At 48.2% G+C, this 24,397-nt stretch overlaps 1 protein-coding gene across 1 annotated transcript in view; it reads right to left on the bottom strand.

Annotated features, from left to right (window-relative positions):
- The window catches only part of LOC134350334 (stathmin-4-like), an 83,430-nt gene that overhangs the window by 49,214 nt on the left and 9,819 nt on the right, over nucleotides 1-24,397 (bottom strand). The window contains exons 2-4 of the mRNA XM_063055393.1: nucleotides 15,750-15,826; nucleotides 11,480-11,575; nucleotides 5,079-5,284 (exon numbers count right to left, since the gene is read on the bottom strand). Of these exons, the coding sequence (XP_062911463.1) occupies nucleotides 5,079-5,284; nucleotides 11,480-11,575; nucleotides 15,750-15,762 (315 nt within the window). The 5' untranslated portion in view covers nucleotides 15,763-15,826. The remainder of the gene's footprint in view (nucleotides 1-5,078; nucleotides 5,285-11,479; nucleotides 11,576-15,749; nucleotides 15,827-24,397) is intronic.

Here is a 24,397-nt window from a genome sequence, read left to right as displayed (position 1 = left end):
CTGATGTCCGACCCTCGTCAGTGTCCGTGTGTCTGATGTCTGACCCTCGTCAGTGTCCGTGTGTCTGATTCCTGACCCTGTCAGTGTCCGTGTGTCTGATGTCTGACCCTCGTCAGTGTCCGTGTGTCTGATGTCCGACCCTCGTCAGTGTCCGTGTGTCTGATTCCTGACCCTGTCAGTGTCCGTGTGTCTGATGTCAGACCCTCGTCAGTGTCCGTGTGTCTGATGTCTGACCCTCGTCAGTGTCCGTGTGTCTGATGTCCTGACCCTGTCAGTGTCCGTGTGTCCCTGACCCCGTCAGTGTCCGTGTGTCTGATGTCTGACCCCGTCAGTGTCCGTGTGTCTGATGTCTGACCCTCGTCAGTGTCCGTGTGTCTGATGTCTGACCCTGTCAGTGTCGTGTGTCTGATTCCTGACCCCGTCAGTGTCCGTGTGTCTGAGTGTCTGACCCTGTCAGTGTCCGTGTGTCTGACCCTCGTCAGTGTCCGTGTGTCTGATGTCTGACCCTCGTCAGTGTCCGTGTATCTGACTGACCCTGTCAGTGTCCTGTGTCTGATGTCAGTGTCCGTGTGTCTGATTCCTGACCCTGTCAGTGTCCGTGTGTCTGATGTCTGACCCTCGTCAGTGTCCGTGTGTCTGATTCCTGACCCTGTCAGTGTCCGTGTTCCTGACCCTCGTCAGTGTCCGTGTGTCTGATGTCTGACCCTGTCAGTGTCCGTTCCTGACCCTCGTCAGTGTCATGTGTCTGATCCTGACCCTCGTAGTGTCCGTGTGCTGATGTCGACCTCGTCAGTGTCCGTGTGTCTGACTCCTGACCCTGTCAGTGTCCTGTGTCTGATTCTGACCCTGTCAGTGTCCGTGTGACCCTCGTCAGTGTCCGTGTGTCTGATGTCTGACCCTCGTCAGTGTCCGTGTTCTGATCGACCCTCGTCAGTGTCCGTGTGTCTGACCCTGTCAGTGTCCGTGTGTCTGATGTCTGACCCCGTCAGTGTCCTCGTCTGCCCTCGTCAGTGCCGTGTGTCTGATGTCTGACCCCCGTCAGTGTCCGTGTGTCTGATGTCTGACTGTGTGTGTGTCTGATTCTGACCCTGTCAGTGTGTGTGTCCTGACCCTCGTCAGTGTCCGTGTGTCTGATGTCTGACCCTCGTCAGTGTCCGTGTGTCTGATGTCTGACCTCTGTCAGTGTCCGTGTGTCAGACCCTCGTCAGTGTCCGTGTGTCTGACATGTCCTGACCCTCGTCAGTGTCCGTGTGTCTGATGTCTGACCCTGTCAGTGTCCGTGTGTCTGATTTCCTGACCCTGTCAGTGTCCGTGTGTCTGATGTCTGACCCTCGTCAGTGTCCGTGTGTCTGATGTCTGACCCTCGTCAGTGTCCGTGTGTCTGACCCTCGTCAGTGTGTGTCCTGACCCTGACCCTGTCAGTGTCCGTGTGTCTGATGTCTCGACCTCTGTCAGTGTCCGTGTGTCTGATGTCCGACCCTGATGTCCTGACCCAGTTCCGTGTTCGTCAGTGTCCGTGTGTCTGATGTCTGACCCTCGTCAGTGTCCGTGTGTCTGATGTCTGACCTCTGTCAGTGTCCGTGTGTCTGATGTCTGACCCCTCTCCGTGTGTCTGATGTCTGACCCTCGTCAGTGACCATGTGTCTGATGTCTCTCGAGTGTCCGTGTGTCTGATGTCTGACCCCGTCAGTGTCCGTGTGTCTGATGTCTGACCCTGTCAGTGTCCGTGTGTCTGATGTCCGACCCCCGTCAGTGTCGGTGTGTCTGATTCCTGACCCTCGTCAGTGTCCGTGTGTCTGATTCCTGACCCTGTCAGTGTCCGTGTGTCTGATGTCCGACCCTGTCAGTGTCCGTGTGTCTGATGTCTGACCCTCGTCAGTGTCCGTGTGTCTGATGTCTGACCCTCGTCAGTGTCCGTGTGTCTGACTGTCTGACCCTCGTCAGTGTCCGTGTGTGTGATGTCTGACCTCTGTCAGTGTCCCGTGACCCTGTCTGACCGTGTGTCTGACCCCCGTCAGTGTCCGTGTGTCTGATGTCTGACCCTCGTCAGTGACCATGTGTCTGATGTCTGACCCTGTCAGTGTCCGTGTGTCTGATGTCCGACCCCCGTCAGTGTCGGTGTGTCTGACTCCTGACCCTCGTCAGTGTCCGTGTGTCTGATTCCTGACCCTGTCAGTGTCCGTGTGTCTGATGTCTGACCCTCGTCAGTGTCCGTGTGTCTGATGTCCGACCCTCGTCAGTGTCCGTGTGTCTGATGTCTGACCCTCGTCAGTGTCCGTGTGTCTGATTCCTGACCCTGTCAGTGTCCGTGTGTCTGATGTCTGACCTTCGTCAGTGTCCGTGTGCTGATGTCCTGACCCCCTGTCAGTGTCTGACCCTGTCAGTGTCCTTGTGTCTGTCTGACCCTCGTCATTCCGTGTGATGTCCGACCCTCGTCAGTGTCGGTGTGATCTGATCCTGACCCTCGTCAGTGTCGGTGTGTCTGATCCTGACCCTCGTCAGTGTCCGTGTGTCTGATTCCTGACCCTCGTCAGTGTCCGTGTGTCTGATGTCTGACCCTCGTCAGTGTCCGTGTGTCTGTTCTGATGTCTGACCCGTCAGTGTCAGTGTCCGTGTCTGATGTCTCTGAGTGTCCGTGTGTCTGATGTCTGACCCTCGTCAGTGTCCGTGTGTCTGATGTCTGACCCTCGTCAGTGTCCATCTGATCCTGTGTCAGTGTCCGTGTGTCTGATTCCTGACCCTGTCAGTGTCCGTGTGTCTGATGTCCTGACCCTCGTCAGTGTCCGTGTGTCTGATTCCTGACCCTGTCAGTGTCCGTGTGTCTGATGTCCTGACCCTCGTCAGTGTCCGTGTGTCTGATGTCTGACCCTCGTCAGTGTCCGTGTGTCTGATGTCCTCCTGACCCTCGTCAGTGTCCGTGTGTCTGATGTCTGACCCTCGTCAGTGTCCGTGTGTCTGATGTCTGACCCTCGTCAGTGTCCGTGTGTCTGATTCCTGACCCTGTCAGTGTCCGTGTGTCTGATGTCTGACCCTCGTCAGTGTCCGTGTGTCTGATGTCTGACCCTCGTCAGTGTCCGTGTGTCTGATGTCTGACCCTGTTAGTGTCCGTGTGTCTGATGTCTGACCCTCGTCAGTGTCCGTGTGTCTGATGTCTGACCCTCGTCAGTGACCTGTGTCTGATGTCTCGTCAGTGTCCGTGTGTCTGATGTCTGACCCCGTCCCTGTGTCTGATCTCAGTGTCGTGTGTTGTGTCAGTGTCCGTGTGTCTGATGATCGACTCCCGTCAGTGTCCGTGTGTCTGATGTCTGACCCTCGTCAGTGTCCGTGTATCTGACGCCTGACCCTCGTCAGTGTCCGTGTGTCTGATGTCTGACCCTCGTCAGTGACCGTGTCTGATTCCTGACCCTGTCAGTGTGTGTCTGATGTCTGACCCTCGTCAGTGTCCGTGTGTCTGATTCCTGACCCTGTCAGTGTCCGTGTGTCTGATGTCTGACCCTCGTCAGTGTCCGTGTGTCTGATTGTGTCTGATGTCTGACTCGTCAGTGTCCGTGTGTCTGATGTCCGACCCTCGTCAGTGTCCGTGTGTCTGATGTCTGACCCTCGTCAGTGACCGTGTGTCTGATGTCTGACCCTCGTCAGTGTCCGTGTGTCTGATTCCTAACCCTGTCAGTGTTTGTGTGTCTGATGTCTGACCCTCGTCAGTGACCGTGTGTCTGATGTCTGACCCTCGTCAGTGTCCGTGTGTCTGATGTCTGACCCTGTCAGTGTTTGTGTGTCTGATGTCTGACCCTCGTCAGTGACGTGTGTCTGATGTCTGACCCTCGTCAGTGTCCGTGTGTCTGATGTCCGACCCTCGTCAGTGTCCGTGTGTCTGATTCCTGACCCTGTCAGTGTTTGTGTGTCTGATGTCTGACCCTGTCAGTGTCCGTGTGTCTGATGTCTGACCCTCGTCAGTGTCCGTGTGTCTGATTCCTGACCCTGTCAGTGTTTGTGTGTCTGATGTCTGACCCTCGTCAGTGTCCGTGTGTCTGATGTGTGACCCTCGTCAGTGTCCGTGTGTCTGATTCCTGACCCTGTCAATGTCCGTGTGTCTGATGTCTGACCCTCGTCAGTGACCGTGTGTCTGATGTCTGACCCTGTCAGTGTCCGTGTGTCTGATGTCTGACCCTCGTCAGTGTCCGTGTGTCTGATTCCTGACCCTGTCAGTGTTTGTGTGTCTGATGTCTGACCCTCGTCAGTGTCCGTGTGTCTGATGTCTGACCCTGTCAGTGTCCGTGTGTCTGATATCCGACCCCTGTCAGTGTCCGTGTGTCTGATTCCTGACCCTGTCAGTGTCCGTGCATCTGATTCCTGACCCCCGTCAGTGTCCGTGTGTCTGATTCCTGACCCTGTCAATGTCCATGTGTCTGATGTCCGATCCTCGTCAGTGTCCGTGTGTCTGAGGTCTGACCCTGTCGATGTCCGTGTGTCTGATGTCCGACCCCTGTCAGTGTCCGTGTATCTGATTCCTGACTCCCGTCAGTGTCCGTGTGTCTGATTCCTGACCCTGTCAATGTCCGTGTGTCTGATGTCTGACCCTCGTCAGTGTCCGTGTGTCTGATGTGTGACCCTGTCTGTGACCGTGTGTCTGATGTCTGACCCTCGTCAGTGTCCGTGTGTCTGATTCCTGACCCTTGTCAGTGACCGTGTGTCTGATGTCCGACCCCGTCAGTGTCCGTGTGTCTGATGTCTGACCCTCGTCAGTGTCCGTGTGTCTGATTCCTGACCCTGTCAATGTCTGTGTGTCTGATGTCTGACCCTCGTCAGTGTCCGTGTGTCTGATGTGTGACCCTGTCAGTGTCCGTGTGTCTGATGTCCGACCCTCGTCAGTGTCCGTGTGACTGATGTCCGACCCTCGTCAGTGTCCGTGTGTCAGATGTCCGACCCTGTCAGTGTCCGTGTGTCTGATGTCTGACCCTGTCAATGTCTGACCCTGTCAATATTCGTGTGTCTGATGACTGACTCTGTCAGTGTCCGCGTGTCTCCCTCCCTTATCCCAGTCAGTCCCCGGTCCTTGCTCCACATGGTGGGGTCCATACCTTCCTCCTTTCCTCAGCCGCTTCCAGTTTCTTCTGGATCTCCTCCAGAGATGGATCTCGCTTTTTCGGGAGCACGGTGTGGAATTCTGGGACCCCCTCAAAGGAGGGCGGTTTCAGGATGACCTCGAAGGAGAGGCCAGATGCCCTCTTGTTCAGCTCTTTCACTTCCATGTCAGAGATGAAACACCAGTTCTGGTCAGCTGGATCTGCAAGCACACCAAACAAAGGTCAGGTAAGAGCCCATCTTCTCCATCCATCCTGTCCCACCACACGTCATACCCACTCTCTGCCCAATGTCCCCAACCCATCCCCAACAGATCCATCAGCATCTGCCCCCATCATAGTTCATACATGTTCTACCAATGCCCGCTCCCTGCATGGACGGGTGTGGATGCTCTGCAGGGGGTGCACATCTGGGTTCGAGGGCATTGGCTACAACGAAGTTGCACGCTCTTGGCCATTTTCTCTGCAGTAGCAGAAGTTTATAAGAATCAGAGTTAAGTTTATTATCACTGACACATGTTCTGAAATATTTTGCTTTGCGGCAGCTGTACAATACATAAAAATAAGAAAATATATAAAAATAAATAAATAATGCAAAAGGCGAGCAAAATAGTTTGGTAGTGTTCACGGACTGTTCAGACATGTGACGGTGGAGGGGAAAGAAAAGCAGTTCCTGAAATGATAATAGAGATGAGAGACACAACTGTCATTCTAACGGGAGAGAGGGAAGCTCAAAGCGGTTGTGTGGGGCAATTTTCTTTAAATACGGAGATTTGTGGATGCCAGGAGCTGACTGCCTGGGTGGTGATGGAGGCAGACAAGTTAATAGCATTTAAGAGGATTTTAGACACATAAATGAACAGTCAAGGAATGAAGGGGTGAAGGTAGATGGGGTTAGTTTAATTTGGCATCATGGTCGGCAGGCAGTTTGTGGGCCGAGTGGCTTGTTCCTGTGCTGTAATGTACTATGACTTTATGACGCAAGGGCTAGTGATTTGTTCCTGGGGGGATCTTCCCAGTGTGACCAAACCCTCTCTCACAGAGTCCAAACCCTTCACTAGTTCCTCCTTTCCCAATGTTGGAAACCCCCCTTTTCTCTTTTCTGATACTTCTTTGTAATCAACTTAGCAGTCCAACCCTTTCATTTAACCCATGTCTCCTTGAAGCCCCCTGTCCATCTTAGTGATATCAGCCAACCTGGACAATCGGGTAACTATGAAGCATTTACACTAAATCACTTCTTGTGTACACACTTGATGTGAAACCCTGCTTTGTAAAGACAAAACGCTGGAGAGACTCAGCAGGTCTGACAGTATCTATGGAGATGAATAAACAATCGACGTTTCAGGCCAAGGCACTTGTCAGGACTCCATTTATTCCCCTCTGTAAATGCTGCCTGACCTGCTGAGTTCCTCTAGCATTTTGTGTGTGTTGCTCTGGATTTCCAGCATCTGCAGAATCTCTCGTATTTTGCTTTGCTGCTATGAAAACTGTCGGTCTAGGCAATGGTTTCTTAGTCCAGAGATTGACATTGTACCCTCAGTATGAACACGACTATACATACATAAAACCAAATGAAACAATGTTCCTCCGGACCACAGTGCACTCACACAGCACATAAACCAAAATATTACCATCATTACAGTACTGTGCAAAAGTCACAGGTACATGTAAAATAATTCTGCAATTGTGAACATGATTTTAAAGATAATGAAATGAAAAAATTATACATATCAAAAATATTACCATAAAGAGCACTGAAAAGTAAAAAAATTAAATCAAATCAATATTTGCCTTTGAACTTGCATCAATTCTCGTAGGTATAACGAAGTCGGCTGGTAGGTTGTTCCAAGCATCTTGGAGAACTTCTAAGTTCGTAAGTTCAAAGTTCAAAGTAAATTTATTATCAAAGTACATATATGTCACCATATAGATCCTTGAAATTCATTTTCTTGCAGGCATTCTCAATAAATCCATAACAGAATAATCACCATAATGGAGCCTAATGCATACACCTTTGGTGTCCAGATGTTCCAGGGTTAAATGAAGAGCCCAATGAGAGATGGCATCTGTGTGGACCTGTTGTGTCGGTAGGTAAATTAGAGCAGTTCCAAGTTGTTTCTCAGACAGGGATTGGTATATTTTAACACCAACCTCTCAAAACACAACACTGTAGATGTACTGTAAGTTCTACTGGATGAGAGTCAGTGAGGCAGCTTACCCATGTTCTTCTCAGGCACCGGTACGATTGAAGCCTGCTGGAAGCAGGTGGGTAGCAAACACTGCCAAAGAGAGAGGTTAACGATATCGGTGAACACTCCAGGTTATACAGACACAGGACAGGATGGGACAAAGTCGGTATGGTTTCCTTAAGGGAACATCTTGCCTGACAAACCTGTTAGAATTCTTTGAGGAGATTCAGTGGATGTTGTATATTTGGACTTTCAGAGGGCCTTTGAAAGTCCTTCTGAAAGTCCATGAGGCTGCTTACCATGTTCAGAGCCCTTGGTCTTGCAGGAAAATTACTAAGATGATTAGAGCATTGGCTGATTGGTAGGAGGCAGCGAGTGGATCTTTTTCTGGTTGACTGCCGGTGAGTAGTGCTGTTCTGCTGAGGTTGGTATTGAGATTGCTTCATGGATTTGTTGCCATGTTGGGAGATGATACGAAGATTGGTGGAGGGGTAGATTGTGTTGAGGAAACAGGTAGGTTGCAGGGCTTGGACAGATTCAGAGAATGGACAAGAAAGTGGCAAACAAAATACAATGTTGGAAATGCATGGTCGTGCACATACTAGAAGAAATAAACGTGCAGACTATTTTCTAAAAGGGAGAAAATCCAAAAATCTGGGTTGCAAAAGGACCGTGGGAGTCCTTGTGCAGAACACCCTAAAGGTTAACTTGATGTTGAAGAAGGCAAATGCCATGTTAGCATTCATTTCAAGAGGTCTAGAATACAAGAGCAGGGATGTGATGCTGAGGCTTAATAAGGCACTGGTGAGGCCTCACCTTGAATATTATGAACAGTTTTGGGCTTCTCATCTGAGAATATATGTGCTTGCATTGGGAAGGGTTCAGGGGAGGTTCACAAGGATGATTCCAGGAATGAAAGGGTTATCAACTGAAGAACATTTGATGGCTCTGGGCTTGTACTCGCTAGAATTTAGAAAGATTATGGGGGTGGGGAGAGAATTTCATTGAAACCTTTTGTACATTGAAATCTACAGAGTTGATTTACCCTAACAGTTCCTTGCCTCTAGCCACAATAATTCAACACCTTCCAACCCTATGTCACCTTTTTCTAATGATTTGATCTCATTTTTTAACAAAACAATGGCACCTCCTTTGCCTTCCTGTCTATCCTTTTGAAGCAATATGTATCCTTAGACATCAAGCTCCCAGCTATAATCTCCTTTTAACTATCACTCAGTGATGCCTACAACATCATGCTTACCAATCTGCAACTGTGCTGCAAGTTCATCTACCTTATTCCATACACTGGTCACATTCAGATACACCTTCAGTCCTGTTTTCACCCTTTTTGATTTTGTCGCACCATACTCAACCTTTTGATTCCTGACTTTGTCTGAGGTCTTACCAGCATCTGCCTCCACAGCCTCTCCACTAACTGTTCTGGCACTGGTTCCCATCCTCCTGTGACTCTAGTTTAAACTCCACCATGCAGCACTAACAAACCTTCTCGCTGGGATATTAACCCCCTTCAGTTCCAGTGCAAACTGTCCGTTCTGAACAAGTCCCATCTTCCCTGTAAGAGAGGCCAATGATCCAATAATCTTGTGCCCTCCCTCCTACACCAATTCCTTAGATATATTAAACTGTATAATCTTCCTAGTTCTGGCCTCACTTGCACGTGGCACAGGTAGCAATCCTGAGATCACAGCCCTGGAGGTCCTGCCCTTTAACTTAGCACCTAACTCCCTGGACTCCCTCCACAGAACTTCACTCATCCTACCCTTGTCATTGGTACCTACGTGGGCCCTCCCACTTAAGAATGTGACTCAATCCAAAATATCCCTGATCCTGGCACCCAGGAGGCAACATACCATCTGGGTATCTCGTTCTCGCTAACAGGACCTCCTGCCCGTTCCCCTAATGAACGGATTCCCTATCACCAGAGCGTGCATCTCCTTCCCTTTTCCCTTCTGAGGCACGGAGACAGACTCAGTGCCAGAGAGCTGACCACTGTGACTTTCCTTAGTGAGGTAAGCCCCCACACCCTACCTCCCCCACGACAGTATCCAAACCGGTTGCAGAGGAGGATGCCACAGGGGTGCCTCTGCAGATCTTGGCTGTCTTGCTTTTGTCTCTCTAGGTATTCCCAGACAGCCTTGATGATGTTGAGATGAAGGTTCTGTAGATGCCATATCATCTGCTGCAGAATTCCTTGTTCCACTTTTCGATGAAAATTTTTGAGGCCATTGTCCTGCTGCAGAATGAAATTGGGACAGATCAGACGCCTCCCTAATGGGATTGCATGTTGGATGAGAATCTTCTTGTACTTCTCAGCATTGAGGTTTCCGTTAATTCTGACCAGATCATCAACTCCATTTGCAGAAATGCGGCCCCAAACCTGCAGGGAAGCTTTGCTGTACTTCACTGTTGGCTGCAGACGTTACGTGAGCTCCAGCTCTTCTACAAACAAACTGCCTCCTGTTTGAGCCAAAGCTTTCAAATGTGGACGCGTCAGTCCAGGGCACTTGCTGCCATTGTTCAGCAGCTCAATACTTGTGTTTTAGTGTGATGCGAGTCTCTTAGTTTTGTTTCCACTTCGGAGAAATGGCTTTGTGGGTGCAGCTCTTCCATGAAGACCACTTCTGACAAGACTCCTCCGGACTGTAGAGGGGTGTAGTTGAGTTCCAGTGGTTTCTGTGAGTTCACAGCTGGTAGCAGTGCTGGCTTTCCGATTTGGAAAGGGTCACCAGTTTGGTGTATCTCTCATCACTGCATTTAGTTTCCGTGGCTGACCACTGCGTTTCTGATCCTCAACCTTGCTTGCTTCTTTGTGCACCTTCAGAAGAGCTTAGATAGCACACATTGAAACTCCTGCCTGCTGGGAAATTTCTGCTTGGGAGAGGCCTTGCTGATGTAGGGTGACCACCTTGTGACTTGTTGCTGTGCTCACTCTTGCCATAGTGTAAGAATTGATGATTTGAAGGTTAAACTGTCACATCTGCCTCACCCTCATACAGACATCCCACCCTGCAAAAACTCATTTCAGGGAAGTAGCACCACCAATTTGCAGGAGACTCCCAGGACTTCCGGGAGAGGTGGGATGTCTGCAATAGAGTAGCTCCTGAGCAGCTGGCCAGCTAATGAACAAATGACACCTGTTAAACTCACCTCAACATACCTTTTACATTTTAACCCACCATGGGCAATCGAAAAGTCACTGTTGCAACACTGTCATTATTTTTGACCCCTATTAGGCAGGGGTACACTTTAGGGTAGTCTAGGGTGACGTACGTTTTATATTTTCTTTTTTTGGAACACTGCCATGGCGCGCGCTCTTGCTCTCTCTCGCTCGCGCGCTCTTGCTCTCTGTCTCACACGCGCTCTTGCTCTCTCTCGCTCGCGCGCTCTTGCTCTCTCTCGCTCGCGCGCTCTCGCTCTCTCTCTCACACGCGCTCTCGCTCTCTCTCTCACACGCGCTATCTCTCTTGTGGTCACTCTCTCTCTCTCTCTCTCTCTCGCTCTCAAAAAAATTGATTTCCGTGATATTGCATATAATTTGCGAGCAGCAGGGAGCCGCTATTAATATGTGGGAGACTGCCGGAACTTCCGGGAGAGGTGGGATGTCTGCTCATATTTTAGTTTGTTTATCCTTCGCCCAGTTTGATTCCTTCTACCCTCATTTCTGTTAATCAGTTTAGTTCATTATGTCATTGATCATTAGCATCTGTTGTTATCTTTGTTTGATCATGCACTGGCCTACGCACCTACAAAGTCATTAAGTTTTTATCTAAAAAGTGGTCTATCACCTAATATGTTACTTTCTTTAAGGAAATACAAAGAATTCTCTGTAACATTTAAGTTTTTTGGAAAATGAGTGTTTGGAAATCTAAAGTTTGTTATTTTTAGTAATGCAGAAGACAAATAATAAACATCGAATCCAGAATTCATTTCAAAATCTAGGGTGCCCAAGACTTTAGCACAGTACAGTAAGTTAATGAAATATAATTCAAAATGAATGTCAAGTGCACAGCACAGGTAAACAGTAAACAGTCGGAGAAGTTCACCTGGACTCCCACCGCTCCTCCCCCCGTGGGGACAAACCGCAGCACAGACACACTGGCAGCAGGAATGTCCCCCCCCCCCAGCACAAACACTGCCCCAGTACAGATGCCGCCCCCCGCCCCCGAACGCATTCCCAGTGCTCACCATCAAATTTATAGAGGGTTCTGCTGCGTGGCTCTGGGTTGAAACAGGAACAAAACAGGTTGAAGAGGGGTAATTCCTTCATCTTCTTCTTGTAGGCTGGAAGTGAAAGGAAGGTCAGACAGTGTGAAGAACGTGCCCTCCGCCCTTAGAACCACACACACACCTTTCGGCCCACATTGTTGGACCAGCCCTTTAACCTTCTCTAAGATCAATCTAACTTCCCTCCCACATAACCCTCCATTTTTTTTATCATCCATGCACCTATTTTAGTATTTCTGAGATGTCCCTAATGTATCTGCCTCTATCACCACCCCAGCAGGGCATTCCACACACTCAGCACTCTCTGCTTAAAGTATCTACTTCTCACATCCTCCCCTATACTTTCCTCCAATCATCTTAAAATTATGCCCTCTCATATTAACCATTTCCACCCTGAGAAAAGGGCACTGGCTGTCCGTTCTATCAATCCTCTCATTATCTTGTACATCTCTAGCAAGTCACCTCTCATTCTCCTTCTGTCAAAGACAAAAGCCTAGCTCGCCCAGTTTCCTGGTGAATCTGTGGAATGCATTGTCACAGATACCTGTGGAGGACAAATCATTGGGTATATTTAAAGCAGAGGGTGATTAGTCAAGATGTCAAAGGTTATGGGGAGAATGAGGTTGAGAAGGGTGATGATTCAGCCATGATGGAATAGCAGAGCAGATTTGATGGGCCAAATGGACTAATTCTGCTCATATATCTAATGGTCTTAGGTAAACAGTAAAGTGTAAGATCACAGCAAGACAGGCTGTGAGATCAAGTGTCCATTGTATCAGACTAGGGCACCATTGAATAACTTTATAACAGTGGGATAGAAACTGCCTTTGACCTTGGTGGGATGTGCTTTCAGGCTTTTGTGTCTTCTGTCCGTTGGGAGAGGGGAGAAGAGAGTGTCTGGGGTGGGTGTAGTCTCCGATTAGGTGAGATTGTGGACAATATGGAGGACTATGGATGTGAAAAACTTGAGCCTAATTAATGTTGGGTCACCTGATACCTCAACCCTGTCCAGGTATACATCACAACACACACAATATCTTCCAGGAAGGATGTCGAGGCATTGGAGAGGCTGCAGAAGAGGTTTACCTGGATGCTGCCTGGATTAGAGGGCAGAAAAGGTTGGATAAACTTGGGCTGTTTTCTCTGGAGCGACAGAGGCTGACGGGAGATCTGACAGAGGGTTTTCAGATTATGAGAGGCATTGATGGGGTAGACAGACAATATCTTTTCCCCAGCATGGAAATGTCTAATACCAGAGGGCATACACTTAAGGTGAGAGGGGGTAAATTTCAAAACAGAGGGGTGGGTGTCTGGAATGCTCTGCCTGGGGTGGGGGTAGAGGCAGATACATCAGGGACATTTCAGAGAAGTATAGATAGGCACATGAATGAGGGGAAAATGGAAGGTATGGACATTATGTAGGCAGAAGGGATTGCCTATTTCATTACCAGTTTAATTGGAATGGCACAAGACTGTGTGCCGAATGGCCTGTACCTGTACTGTCCTATGTTCAGACGTGTCTTTGCTTTGTAATGATGGATTGAATCCCAGCAGTGGTGCGTCGGAGACAGGTCAGGTTCACAGTCCCTGAGGACTGAGGAGATTGTGAGGACAGGTGATACACACCGGACAGTGAGACGGGTCGGGTTCACAGTGACGATGATGAGATTGTGAGGACAGGGCGATACACACCGGACAGTGAGATGGGCCGGGTTCACAGTGAGGGACGAGGAGATTGTGAGGACAGGGTGATACACACCGGACAGTGAGATGGGCCGGGTTCACAGTGAGGGACGAGGAGATTGTGAGGCAGGGTGATACACACCAGACAGTGAGATGGGTCAGGTTCACAGTGACGATGAGGAGATTGTGAGGGATGAAGAGATTGTGAGGACAGGATGATACACACTGGACAGTGAGATGGGTCGGGTTCACAGTGAGGGACAAGGAGATTGTGAGGACAGGGTGATACAGACTGGACAGTGAGATGGGTCGGGTTCACAGTGAGGGACGAGGAGATTGTGAGGACAGGGTGATACACACCGGACAGTGAGATGGGTCAGGTTCACAGTGAGGATGATGAGATTGTGAGGACAGGGTGATACAGAATGGACAGTGAGATGGGTCAGGTTCACAGTGAGGGACGAGGAGATTGTGAGGACAGGGTGATACAGACTGGACAGTGAGATGGGTCGGGTTCACAGTGAGGATGAGGAGATTGTGAGGACAGGGTGATACAGACCGGACAGTGAGATGGGCCGGGTTCACAGTGACGATGAGGAGATTATAAAGACAGGGTGATACAGACTGGACAGTGAGATGGGTCGGGTTCACAGTTAGGATGAGGAGATTGTGAGGACAGGGCGATACAGACTGGACAGTGAGATGGGTCGGGTTCACAGTGAGGGACGAGGAGATTGTGAGGGATGAGGAGATTGTGAGGACAGGGTGATACAGACTGGACAGTGAGATGGGTCGGGTTCACAGTGAGGGACGAGGAGATTGTGAGGGATGAGGAGATTGTGAGGACAGGGTGATACAGACTGGACAGTGAGATGGGTCGGGTTCACAGTGAGGGACGAGGAGATTGTGAGGACAGGGCGATACAGACTGGACAGTGAGATGGGTTGGGTTCACAGTGAGGGACGAGGAGATTGTGAGGGATGAGGAGATTGTGAGGACAGGGTGATACAGACTGGACAGTGAGATGGGTCGGGTTCACAGTGAGGGATGAGGAGATTGTGAGGACAGGGCGATACAGACTGGACAGTGAGATGGGTCGGGTTCACAGTGACAATGAGGAGGTTGTGAGGACAGGGTGATACAGACTGGACAGTGAGATGGGTCGGGTTCACAGTGACGATGAGGAGATTGTGAGGACAGGGTGATACAGACCGGACAGTGAGATGGGTCAGGTTCACAGTGAGGGACGAGGAGATTGTGAGGGATGAGGAGATTGTGAGGACAGGGTGATACCGTCTGGACAGTGAGATGGGTCGGGTTCACAGTGAGGGACAAGGAGATTGTGAGGGATGAGGAGATTGTGAGGACAGGGTGATACAGACCGGACAGTGAGATGGGTCGGGTTCACAGTGACGATGAGGAGATTGTGATGACAGGGTGATACAGACTGGACAGTGAGATGGGTCGGGTTCACAGTGAGGGATGAGGAGATTGTGAGGACAGGGTGATACAGACCGGACAGTGAGATGGGCCGGGTTCACAGTGAGGGATGAGGAGATTGTGAGGACAGGGTGATACAGACCGGACAGTGAGATGGGTCGGGTTCACGGTGAGGGATGAGGAGATTGTGAGGACAGGGTGATACAGACCGGACAGTGAGATGGGTCGGGTTCACAGTGACGATGAGGAGATTGTGAGGACAGGGTGATACAGACCGGACAGTGAGATGGGTCGGGTTCACAGTGACAATGAGGAGGTTGTGAGGACAAGGCGATACAGACTGGACAGTGAGATGGGTCGGGTTCACAGTGACAATGAGGAGGTTGTGAGGACAGGGTGATACAGACTGGACAGTGAGATGGGTCGGGTTCACAGTGACGATGAGGAGATTGTGAGGACAGGGTGATACAGACCGGACAGTGAGATGGGTCGGGTTCACAGTGACAATGAGGAGGTTGTGAGGACAGGGTGATACAGACCGGACAGTGAGATGGGTCAGGTTCACAGTGAGGGACGAGGAGATTGTGAGGGATGAGGAGATTGTGAGGACAGGGTGATACCGTCTGGACAGTGAGATGGGTCGGGTTCACAGTGAGGGACGAGGAGATTGTGAGGGATGAGGAGATTGTGAGGACAGGGTGATACAGACCGGACAGTGAGATGGGTCGGGTTCACAGTGACGATGAGGAGATTGTGAGGACAGGGTGATACAGACTGGACAGTGAGATGGGTCGGGTTCACAGTGAGGGATGAGGAGATTGTGAGGACAGGGTGATACAGACCGGACAGTGAGATGGGCCGGGTTCACAGTGAGGGATGAGGAGATTGTGAGGACAGGGTGATACAGACCGGACAGTGAGATGGGTCGGGTTCACGGTGAGGGATGAGGAGATTGTGAGGACAGGGTGATACAGACCGGACAGTGAGATGGGTCGGGTTCACAGTGACGATGAGGAGATTGTGAGGACAGGGTGATACAGACCGGACAGTGAGATGGGTCGGGTTCACAGTGACAATGAGGAGGTTGTGAGGACAAGGCGATACATACCGGACAGTGACATGGTGACTGCAGTGATCGGCAGATCCAAGAACACTGGATGGAGGATGCGAATTCCTGGTGTCCGCCTGTGGAAGGAAGGAGATTTACAGGGAATTAAACACCAAATGCAGTGAGGAAAGCAGCAGAAAATGTGGTAATTCCACCTATCGGGTCATTTGGGTGGTTAGCCACCCCTGCTGGGGAGGAGAGGCTGATGAGAGCCGGTTACACCTGGGACATCTGGGAGCTCGGTGCTGCACGTTACCGCTCTTACCTCACACAGTAAGGGTGTTAGCGCCACGTTACTGGGCCAGTATGGTTGATGTTCTGGGGCTGGTTTCCCAGTAGTACAGGAGCAGGGGTTGGAGGGGTCGGGAGAGCAGTTCCTCCTGTGACCTCCCCCACTCACAGGGCTCAGCCCCCCACCAACGTTCCTCCATCACCTTGGAATGGTATTAGCCATTTCTGCCCAAGAGTCTTCAGGGTGGATAAATCTCCTGGACCTAATGGAATGCACCCCTGGGTTCTGAAGGGATTAGCTGGACAGATTGCGGAGGCATTAACGATGATCTTACAAGAATCGATAGATTCTGGCATTGTATCAGAGAGTTGTGGGTGCCTGGGATGCCCTGCCTGGGGTGGTGGTAGAGGCAGATACATCAGGGACTTTTAAGAGACATTTAGATAGACACATGGATGAGAGGATAATGGAAAGATATGGGCATTGTGTAGGCAGAAGGGATTAGTTTAGTTGGCCATTTGATTACTAGTTTAATATTGCGGCCGAAGGACCTGTTCCTTTTGCTGTGCTGTTCTATGTTCTAAGGAGCCACTCAATAATGATAGAATGCCGGGTAGACTCTGTCCTTAAGCCAGATGGTCTGGGAGCCCTGTATACATTCTGGGAGAGGTCGTTGTGGTGGTGGAGGAGTACAGATACTTGGGTGTTCGCCTCGACTTGACTGGAAATCCGACCCCACGGCTATTTACCAGAACATAGAACATAGAAATTTATAGCACATTACAGGCCCTTCGGCCCACAATGTTGTGTCGACCATGCAACCTACTGTAAAGACTGCCTAGAATTTCCCTAGCGCATAGCCCTCTATTTCTCTAAGGTCCATATACCTATCTAAAAGGCTCTTAAAAGACCCTATTGTATCCGCCTCCACCACCGTCGCTGGCAGCCCATTCCACACACCCACCACTCTCTGTGTGAAAAACTTAACCCTAACATCCTATCAATTCCTACTTCCAAGCACCTTAAAACTGTGACCCCTCATGTTAGCCATTTTGGCCCTGGGAAAAAGCCTCTGGCTATCCACATTATCAATGACACTCATCATCTTATACACCTCTATCAGGTCACCTCTCATCCTTCATCGCTCCAAGGAGAAAAGGCCAAGTACACTCAATTTATTCTCATAAGGTGTGCCCTCCAATCTAGGCAACATCTTTGTAAATCTGCTCTGCATTCTCTCTATAGTATCCACATCCTTACTGTAGTGAGGTGACCAGAACTGAACACAGTATTCCAAGTGGGGTCTGACCAAGGTCTTATATAGCTGTAACATTACCTCACGGCTCTTGAACTCAGTCCACTATATGAATTCCAACACACTATATGCCTTCTTAACAACACTGTCAACCTGTGCAGCAACTTTGAGTGTCCTACCAACACAGAGCCCAAGATCTCTCAGATCGTCCATACTGCCAAGAGTCTTACCATTTATATTATATTCTGTCTTCAAATTGGACCTCCCAAAATGAACCACTTCACACTTAGCTGGGTTGAACTCCATCTGTCACTTCTCAGCCCAGTTCTGTATCCCATCAATGTCCCGCTGTAAGTTCTGACAACCCTCCAGACTATCCACAACACCCCCAACTTTGTGTCATCAGTAAACTTACTAACCCACCCTTCTATCTCTTCATCCAGGTCATTTATGAAAATCACAAAGAAGAGGGGCCCCAAATCAGACCCCTGCTGAGTACCAGTGGTCACTGACCTTCGTGCAGAATATGGACCGTCTACAATCACCTTCTGTGGGCAAGCGAATTCTGGATCCACAAAGCACGGCCTCCTTGGATCCCATGCCTCCTTACTTTCTGAATGAGTCTTGCATGGGGAACCTTATCAAATGCCTTACTGAAATCCATATATACTACATCCACTGCTCTACCTTTATCAATGTGTTTTGTTACATCCTCAAAGAATTCAATCAGGCTCGTAAGGCACGACCTGCCTTTGACAAAGCCATGCTGACTATCCCTAATCAGATTATGTCTCTCCAAATGCTCATAGATCCTGTCTCTCAAGATCTTCTCCAACAACTTGCCCACCACTGAAGACAGACTTACTGGTCTATAAGTTCCTGGGTTATCTCTACTTCTTTTCTTGAAGGGTATGAGTTGACTCTATTTTCTAAGGAAGCTGAGGTTCTAAGGAAGCAGGACGTTGGAGATCTTTTACCGGTCTGTTGTAGCGAGTGCAGTCTTCTTTGCAGCTCTGTGTTGGGGGAGCAGCATCGGTGCTGGTGATGCAAAAAGACTAAATGAAGTCATCAAAAAGGCTGGATCCGTCCTTGGCTACAGCCCGGACTCTTTTGAGTTAGTGGTGGAGAGGAGGTCACTAAACAAACTGTTATCCATTATGGACAATCTGGCATATCCGCTTCACGACCAATGGAATAAGCAGTGGAGCACCCTTTCAAACAGGCTCATTCAGCTCTGCTGTCACAAGGATTGTTACAGAAAATCCTTCCTATCAAATGCAATAAGTGTATACAACAGTTCGTCTCTGTGCACATCATAGTACAATAGTCTCTGATTTATTATTTCCCACATTATTATTGTGTATATAATTAATATGTACATTATTATTAAAGTCTGCACACTGTTAAGTGTCAAACAAGAGAAAATCTGCAGATGCTGGAAATCCAAGCAACACACACAAAATGTTGGTGGAACTCAGCAGGCCAGGCAGCATCGATGGAAAAAAGTACAGTCCACATTTCGGGCTGAGACCCTTCGGCAGAACCCTTCAGGGTCTCGGCCCCAAGTGTTGACTGCACTTTTCTCTACAATTGCTGCCTAACCTGCTGAGTTCCACACTGTTAAGTGTGTTCTTAAATGCTGTTGTTGTAACAAAAGAACTTCCCATGGTTAAACTACTAACTGGTAGGCCTGTGGGAGGTAGTGGGGAGTGGTGCAGTGGCAGGGGGATTGTATGGAGAGAAACAGCAGGTCCAGGTACGATAACAGGCACAGTTCAAGGTAAGGTTTTTAATATACAGAGTGGTGAGTGCAGATATATATTAGGGATATTTAATATTCTCTTAGAAAGGCATAGGGATGATTTATGTGGGAAGGAAGAGTTAGATTGATTTTAGAGTAGATTAAAAGGCCAGCACAGCATTGTGGACCAAAGGGACTGTACTGTAATGTCCCATGTTCTGTGTTCGACATACTGTCTTTTAGAGAAACAGAGCACAGTCAGCCCTCTTGGCCCTTCGAGCTGTGCCAGCCAGCAACCCAGCACATTAACCCTAGCCTAATCACAGGACAATTGATAATGACCGATTAACCTACTAACTGGTACGCCTTTGGATTGTGGGAGGAAATTGGAGCACCCGCAGGAAACCCATGCAAACACGGAAAGGAATGACCAAACTTGCTTACAGAGAACACCAGAAACGATGGCCCGAGTTGTCATTGCATTGCACCAACCGATACAGTACTGCTGCGATGTTCTCGGTTCAACCGTAGAGCCTGCTGACCTTCAGAGGCCTCACTTCTGGGCTGTGGCTAAACCTACAGGTTCAGGCTGTAGGGAGTTATTGGTGTGTGTGTGTGTGTGTGTGTGTGTGTGTGTGTGTGTGTGTTCCATTGTACAATCACATTACTAATATAAATCAGATAATTCCTGACTGACACAGACTGAACTAACTCCCCATCCTCATCGAAGATGTCATTTATCCCCCACCCCCCAATTGTCCAGCTGTGCCAGCACACCTGCTACCCATGGGTGCAATGTACACTTTGCCCTCAACTGTCCGGGCATGGAAATAGCCCCTGAACATTGCCAGGCGGTCAGCCCGGACGGAACCGTCCACTGCCCGTCTCCAGCTTTCACTGATAGTTATCAGCCAGTCCCAGGAGCAGGTCCATCCTCTTTCTCTGACCCCCCCCACCCCCCATACAGGATAACCAAAGGTGAAGAGGGTGGGGCTAAAAGGCAGACAGAACGCCAGGAGCTACTGGTGTGTTGGGAGCGTCTGCCAGGGTTGGGACGGAGACATTGCTCCCTCTGCTGGGAGCTCAGGGCAAGGCCCAGAAATGGGCATTGGAGCCGGCCCGAAACGTCGACTGTGCTTCTTCCTATGGATGCTGTCTGGCCTGCTGCGTTCCACCAGCATTTTGTGTGTGTTGGAGAGAGGAAGCCTTGATCCACCCTTCCAGCAGCTGGATGTTCAAAGTTTAAAGTAAATTTATTATCAAAGTACATATATGTCACCAGGTACAACCCAGAGATTCATTTCTGTGGGCATTCACAGTAAACACAAGCAACACAATAGAATCAATGAAATAACACACACAACTAGATAGACAAACATCCAATGTGCTAAAGACAACAAACAGTGCAAATTCAAAAAGTGAAAAAAAACAAAATAATAATAATAATGAATAAATAAGCAATAAATATCAATGATTTGGACGATGGAATGAATAAATGGCTTTGAGGCCATTTGCTGGTGATATGTAGATAGGTGGAGGGCCAGGTGGTTTTCAAGATATAGAGAGGGTACAGACGGACTTAGACAGATGAGGAGAATGGACACAGAAATGGCACATGGAATGCAGTGTCAGGAAGTCTATGGTCATGCACTTTGGAAGAAGAAATAAAAGGGTTGACCAGTTTCTAATTGGACAGAAATTTTTTTTAAAAACCAAGGTGCAAAGGGACTTGGGAGTCCTCATGCAGGATCCCCTAAAAGTTAACTTGCAGGTTAAGTCGCTGGTGAGGAAGGCAAATGAGATATTGGCATTCATTTCAAAAGGACTAGAATATAAAAGCAATGATGTGATGTTGAAATGTTATAAAGCACTAGTGAGGCCTCATTTGGAGAATTGTGAGCAGTTTTGTGCTCCTTATCTTAGAAAGGATGTGCTGAAACTAGAGAGGGTTTAAAAGAAGTTCACAAAAATGATTCTAAATTGAAAGGCTTCTCATATAAGGAGCACTTGATGGTTCTGGGCCTGTACTCACCAGAATTCAGAAGAATGAGGGAGACCTTATTGAATGGTGAAAGGCCTTGATAGAGTGCATGTGGAGAGAATGATTCCTATGGTGGGAGAGTCTAAGACCAGAGGACAAAGCCTTAGAGTAGAGGGACATCCATTTAGAACAGAGACAAGGATGAATTTCTTTAGCCACGGGATGGTGAATCTGTGGAATTCATTGCCATAGGCGACTGTGGAAACCAAGTCATCGGGTATACTTAAGGCAGAGTTTGATAGATTCTTGATTGGTCAGAGCATGAAGGGATACAGGGAGAAAGCGGGAGGTTGGGGCTGAGAGTGAAAATGGGTCAGCCATGACAACATGCGCCGAATGGTCTAATTTTGTTCCTAAATTTTATGGCCTTATGGTCTTAGATATTGAGAATATGAGATGAAGATTTCTTGAAAGTGAGTCCATAGGTTGTGGGTATTGCTCAATGTTGTAGCAAGTGAAGTTACCCCTCTGGTTCAGGAACCTGATGGTCGAGGGGTAATAACCTGGTGGTGTGAGTCCTGAGGCTCCTGTGCCTTCTTCCTGATGGCAGCAGGAAGAGACGCAACGTTCTGTCCCAGGTTGCGGTCTCAACATCTACACCTGGAGGGTGGATTTTTAATATCCCTGCGGACTAACGATTACAGACCAAAGATTTGTAATTGTTATTATTGTCACATGTACCAAGATACTGTGTAAAACTTGCCTTGTATACAGTTCAAATCATTGCATAGTGTATTGAGGGAGAACAAGTTAAAACAATAACAGAATGCAAAATAAAGTTTAGCTCCGTGGTGGCATGGCGGTTCGTATGACGCTATTACAGCTTGGGGTGTTCCGTAAACATTACAGACGTTTGGGTAGGCTGAGGAATGTGAGGATATGGGCCTTATGTAGGCAGAAGAGATTGGTTTCGTTACCCAACTGATTAGGTGGATTGGAGGAGGATACTGGCGGGGATGACGGCAGAGCAGAGATGGCTGAAGTTACTGGGAATAGTTTACAAGGTGCAGGATGGATAAGTCCCACAGAAGAAGTTCTCAAATGGCAGGGCTAGGTGACCGTTTCTGACTAGGGAAATTGAGGACTGCAAAAAAAGCCAAGGAAAGGGCATATAAGCTAACAAAAGTGAGTGGGAAGTTGGATGATTGGGAAGCTTTTAAAATCCAACAAAAGGCAGGCAACTAAAAAAGCCGGAAACCTAAAAAGCCATATGAAGGGAAAGATGAAATATGAGGGCAGACTAGCCAATAATATAAAGCAGGATACCAAGAGTTTTTTTCAATTATATAAAGAGTGAAAAGGAAGTGAGAGTTGATATTGGACCTTTGGAAAATGATGCTGCTGAGGTACTAATGGGGGATGAAGGAATGGCAGATGAATTTAATGGGTACTTTGCATCTGCCTTCACTGTGGAAGACACCAGCAGTGTGCCAGGGGTCCATGAGTGTCAGGGAGCAATTGCTATCACAAAGGAAAAAGTGCTAGGCAAACTGAAAGGTCTTAAGGTGGATAAGTCACCTGGACCAGATGGACTACCTTCTAGAGTCCTGAGAGTGGTTGCTGAAGAGATAACGGATACATTGGTCATAATCTTTCAAGAATTGCTTGATTCTGGCATGGTCCCAGAGGATTGGAAGATTGTAAATGTGACTCCACTCTTTAAGAAGGGAGGAAGGCAAAAGAAAGGAAATTATAGGCCAGTTAGCCTAACCTCAGTGGTTGGGAAAGTGTTGGAGTCTATTATTAAGAATGAGATTTCGAGATACTTGGAGATTAATGATAAAATAAGACAAAGTTAGCATGGTTGCTGTAAAGAGAAATCTTGCCTGACAAATCTGTTAGAGTTCTTTGAGGAAGTAACAAGCAGGGTGGACAAAGGAGAGGCAGTGGATGTCATTTACTTGGATTTTCAGAAGGCGTTTGATAAGGTGCCACACATGAGGCTGCTTAACAAGATAAAATCCCATGGCGTTACAGGAAAGATACTGACAAGGATAGAGGCCTGGCTGACAGGCAAGAGGCAGTGAATGGGAATAAAAAGGGGCCATTTCTGGTTGGCTGCCAGTGACTGGTGGTGTTCCTCGGGGGTCAGTATTGGGACCGCTACTTTTCACATTGTTTGTCAATGATTTAGATAATGGAACTGATGGCCTTGTGGCAAAGTCTGCGGATGATACGAAGAAAGATGGAGGGGTAGGTAATGCTGAGGAAGCAATGTAATTGCAGCAGGACTTAGACAAATTGGAAGAATGGGCAAAAAAGTGGCAGATGGAATACAGTGTTAGGAAATGTATGATAATGCATTTTGGTAAAAGAAACAATAGTGCAGACTATTATCTAAATGGGCAGAAGATTCAAACATCAGAGGTGCAGAGGGACTTGGGAATCCTTGTGCAAGACTCCCAGAAGGTTAATATACAGTTTGAGACTGTGGTAAATAAATGTTGGCATTTATTTCAAGGGGAATAGAATATAAAAGCAAAGAGATAATGCTGAGCTAGTCAGGACACTAGTCAGGCTGCACCTGGAGTATTGTCAACAGATTTGGGCCCCATATCTCAGAAAGGATGTGTTCTCATTGGAAAGGGTCCAGAGGAGGTTTACAAGGATGATTCTGGGAATTAAGGGATTAACATATGAGGATTGTTTGGCAGTTTTTGAGCCTGTATTCACTGGAATTTAGAAGAATGTTGGGGGGGATCTCATTGAAACCTACTGAATTTTGAAAGATTTGATCAGGGACCTCAAGGTAAAGGAGCCATTAGAAGCTGGAGACCATAATATGATAAGTTTTAATCTACAATTCGAGAGGGAGAAGGGAAGCTCGGAAGTGTCAGTATTACAGTTGAACAAAGGGAACTATGGTGCTATGAGGGAGGAGCTGGCCAAAGTTCAATGGAACAATTCCCTAGCAGGATGACAGTGGAACAACAATGGCAAGTGTTTCTGGGAATAATGCGGAAGGTGCAGGATCAGTTCGTTCCAAAGAGGAAGAAAGATCCTAAGGGGAGTAAGGGGAGGCCGTGGCTGACAAGGGAAGTAATGGACAGTATAAAAATAAAAGAGTAGAAATATAACATAGCAAAGATGAGTAGGAAGCCGGAGGATTGGGAAACTTTTAAGGAGCAACAGAAGATAACTAAAAAAGCAATATGCGGGAAAAAATGAGGTACGAAGGTAAACGAGCCAAGAATATAAAGGAGGATAGTAAAAGCTTCTTCAGGTATCTGAAAAAGAAAAAAATTGTTAAGACCAAAATTGGGCCCTTGAAGACAGAAGCAGGTGAATTCATTATGGGGAACAAGGAAATGGCAGACGAGTTGGACAGTAACTTTGGATCTGTCTTCACTAGGGAAGACACAAACAATCTCCCAGATGT

The sequence above is a fragment of the Mobula hypostoma genome, chromosome 8, assembly GCF_963921235.1.
Source record: "Mobula hypostoma chromosome 8, sMobHyp1.1, whole genome shotgun sequence".
Classification (NCBI taxonomy): Eukaryota; Metazoa; Chordata; class Chondrichthyes; order Myliobatiformes; family Myliobatidae; genus Mobula; species Mobula hypostoma.
The sequence above is the reverse complement of the archived record's forward strand: the minus strand, read 5'-3'. Positions and strand labels throughout refer to the sequence as shown.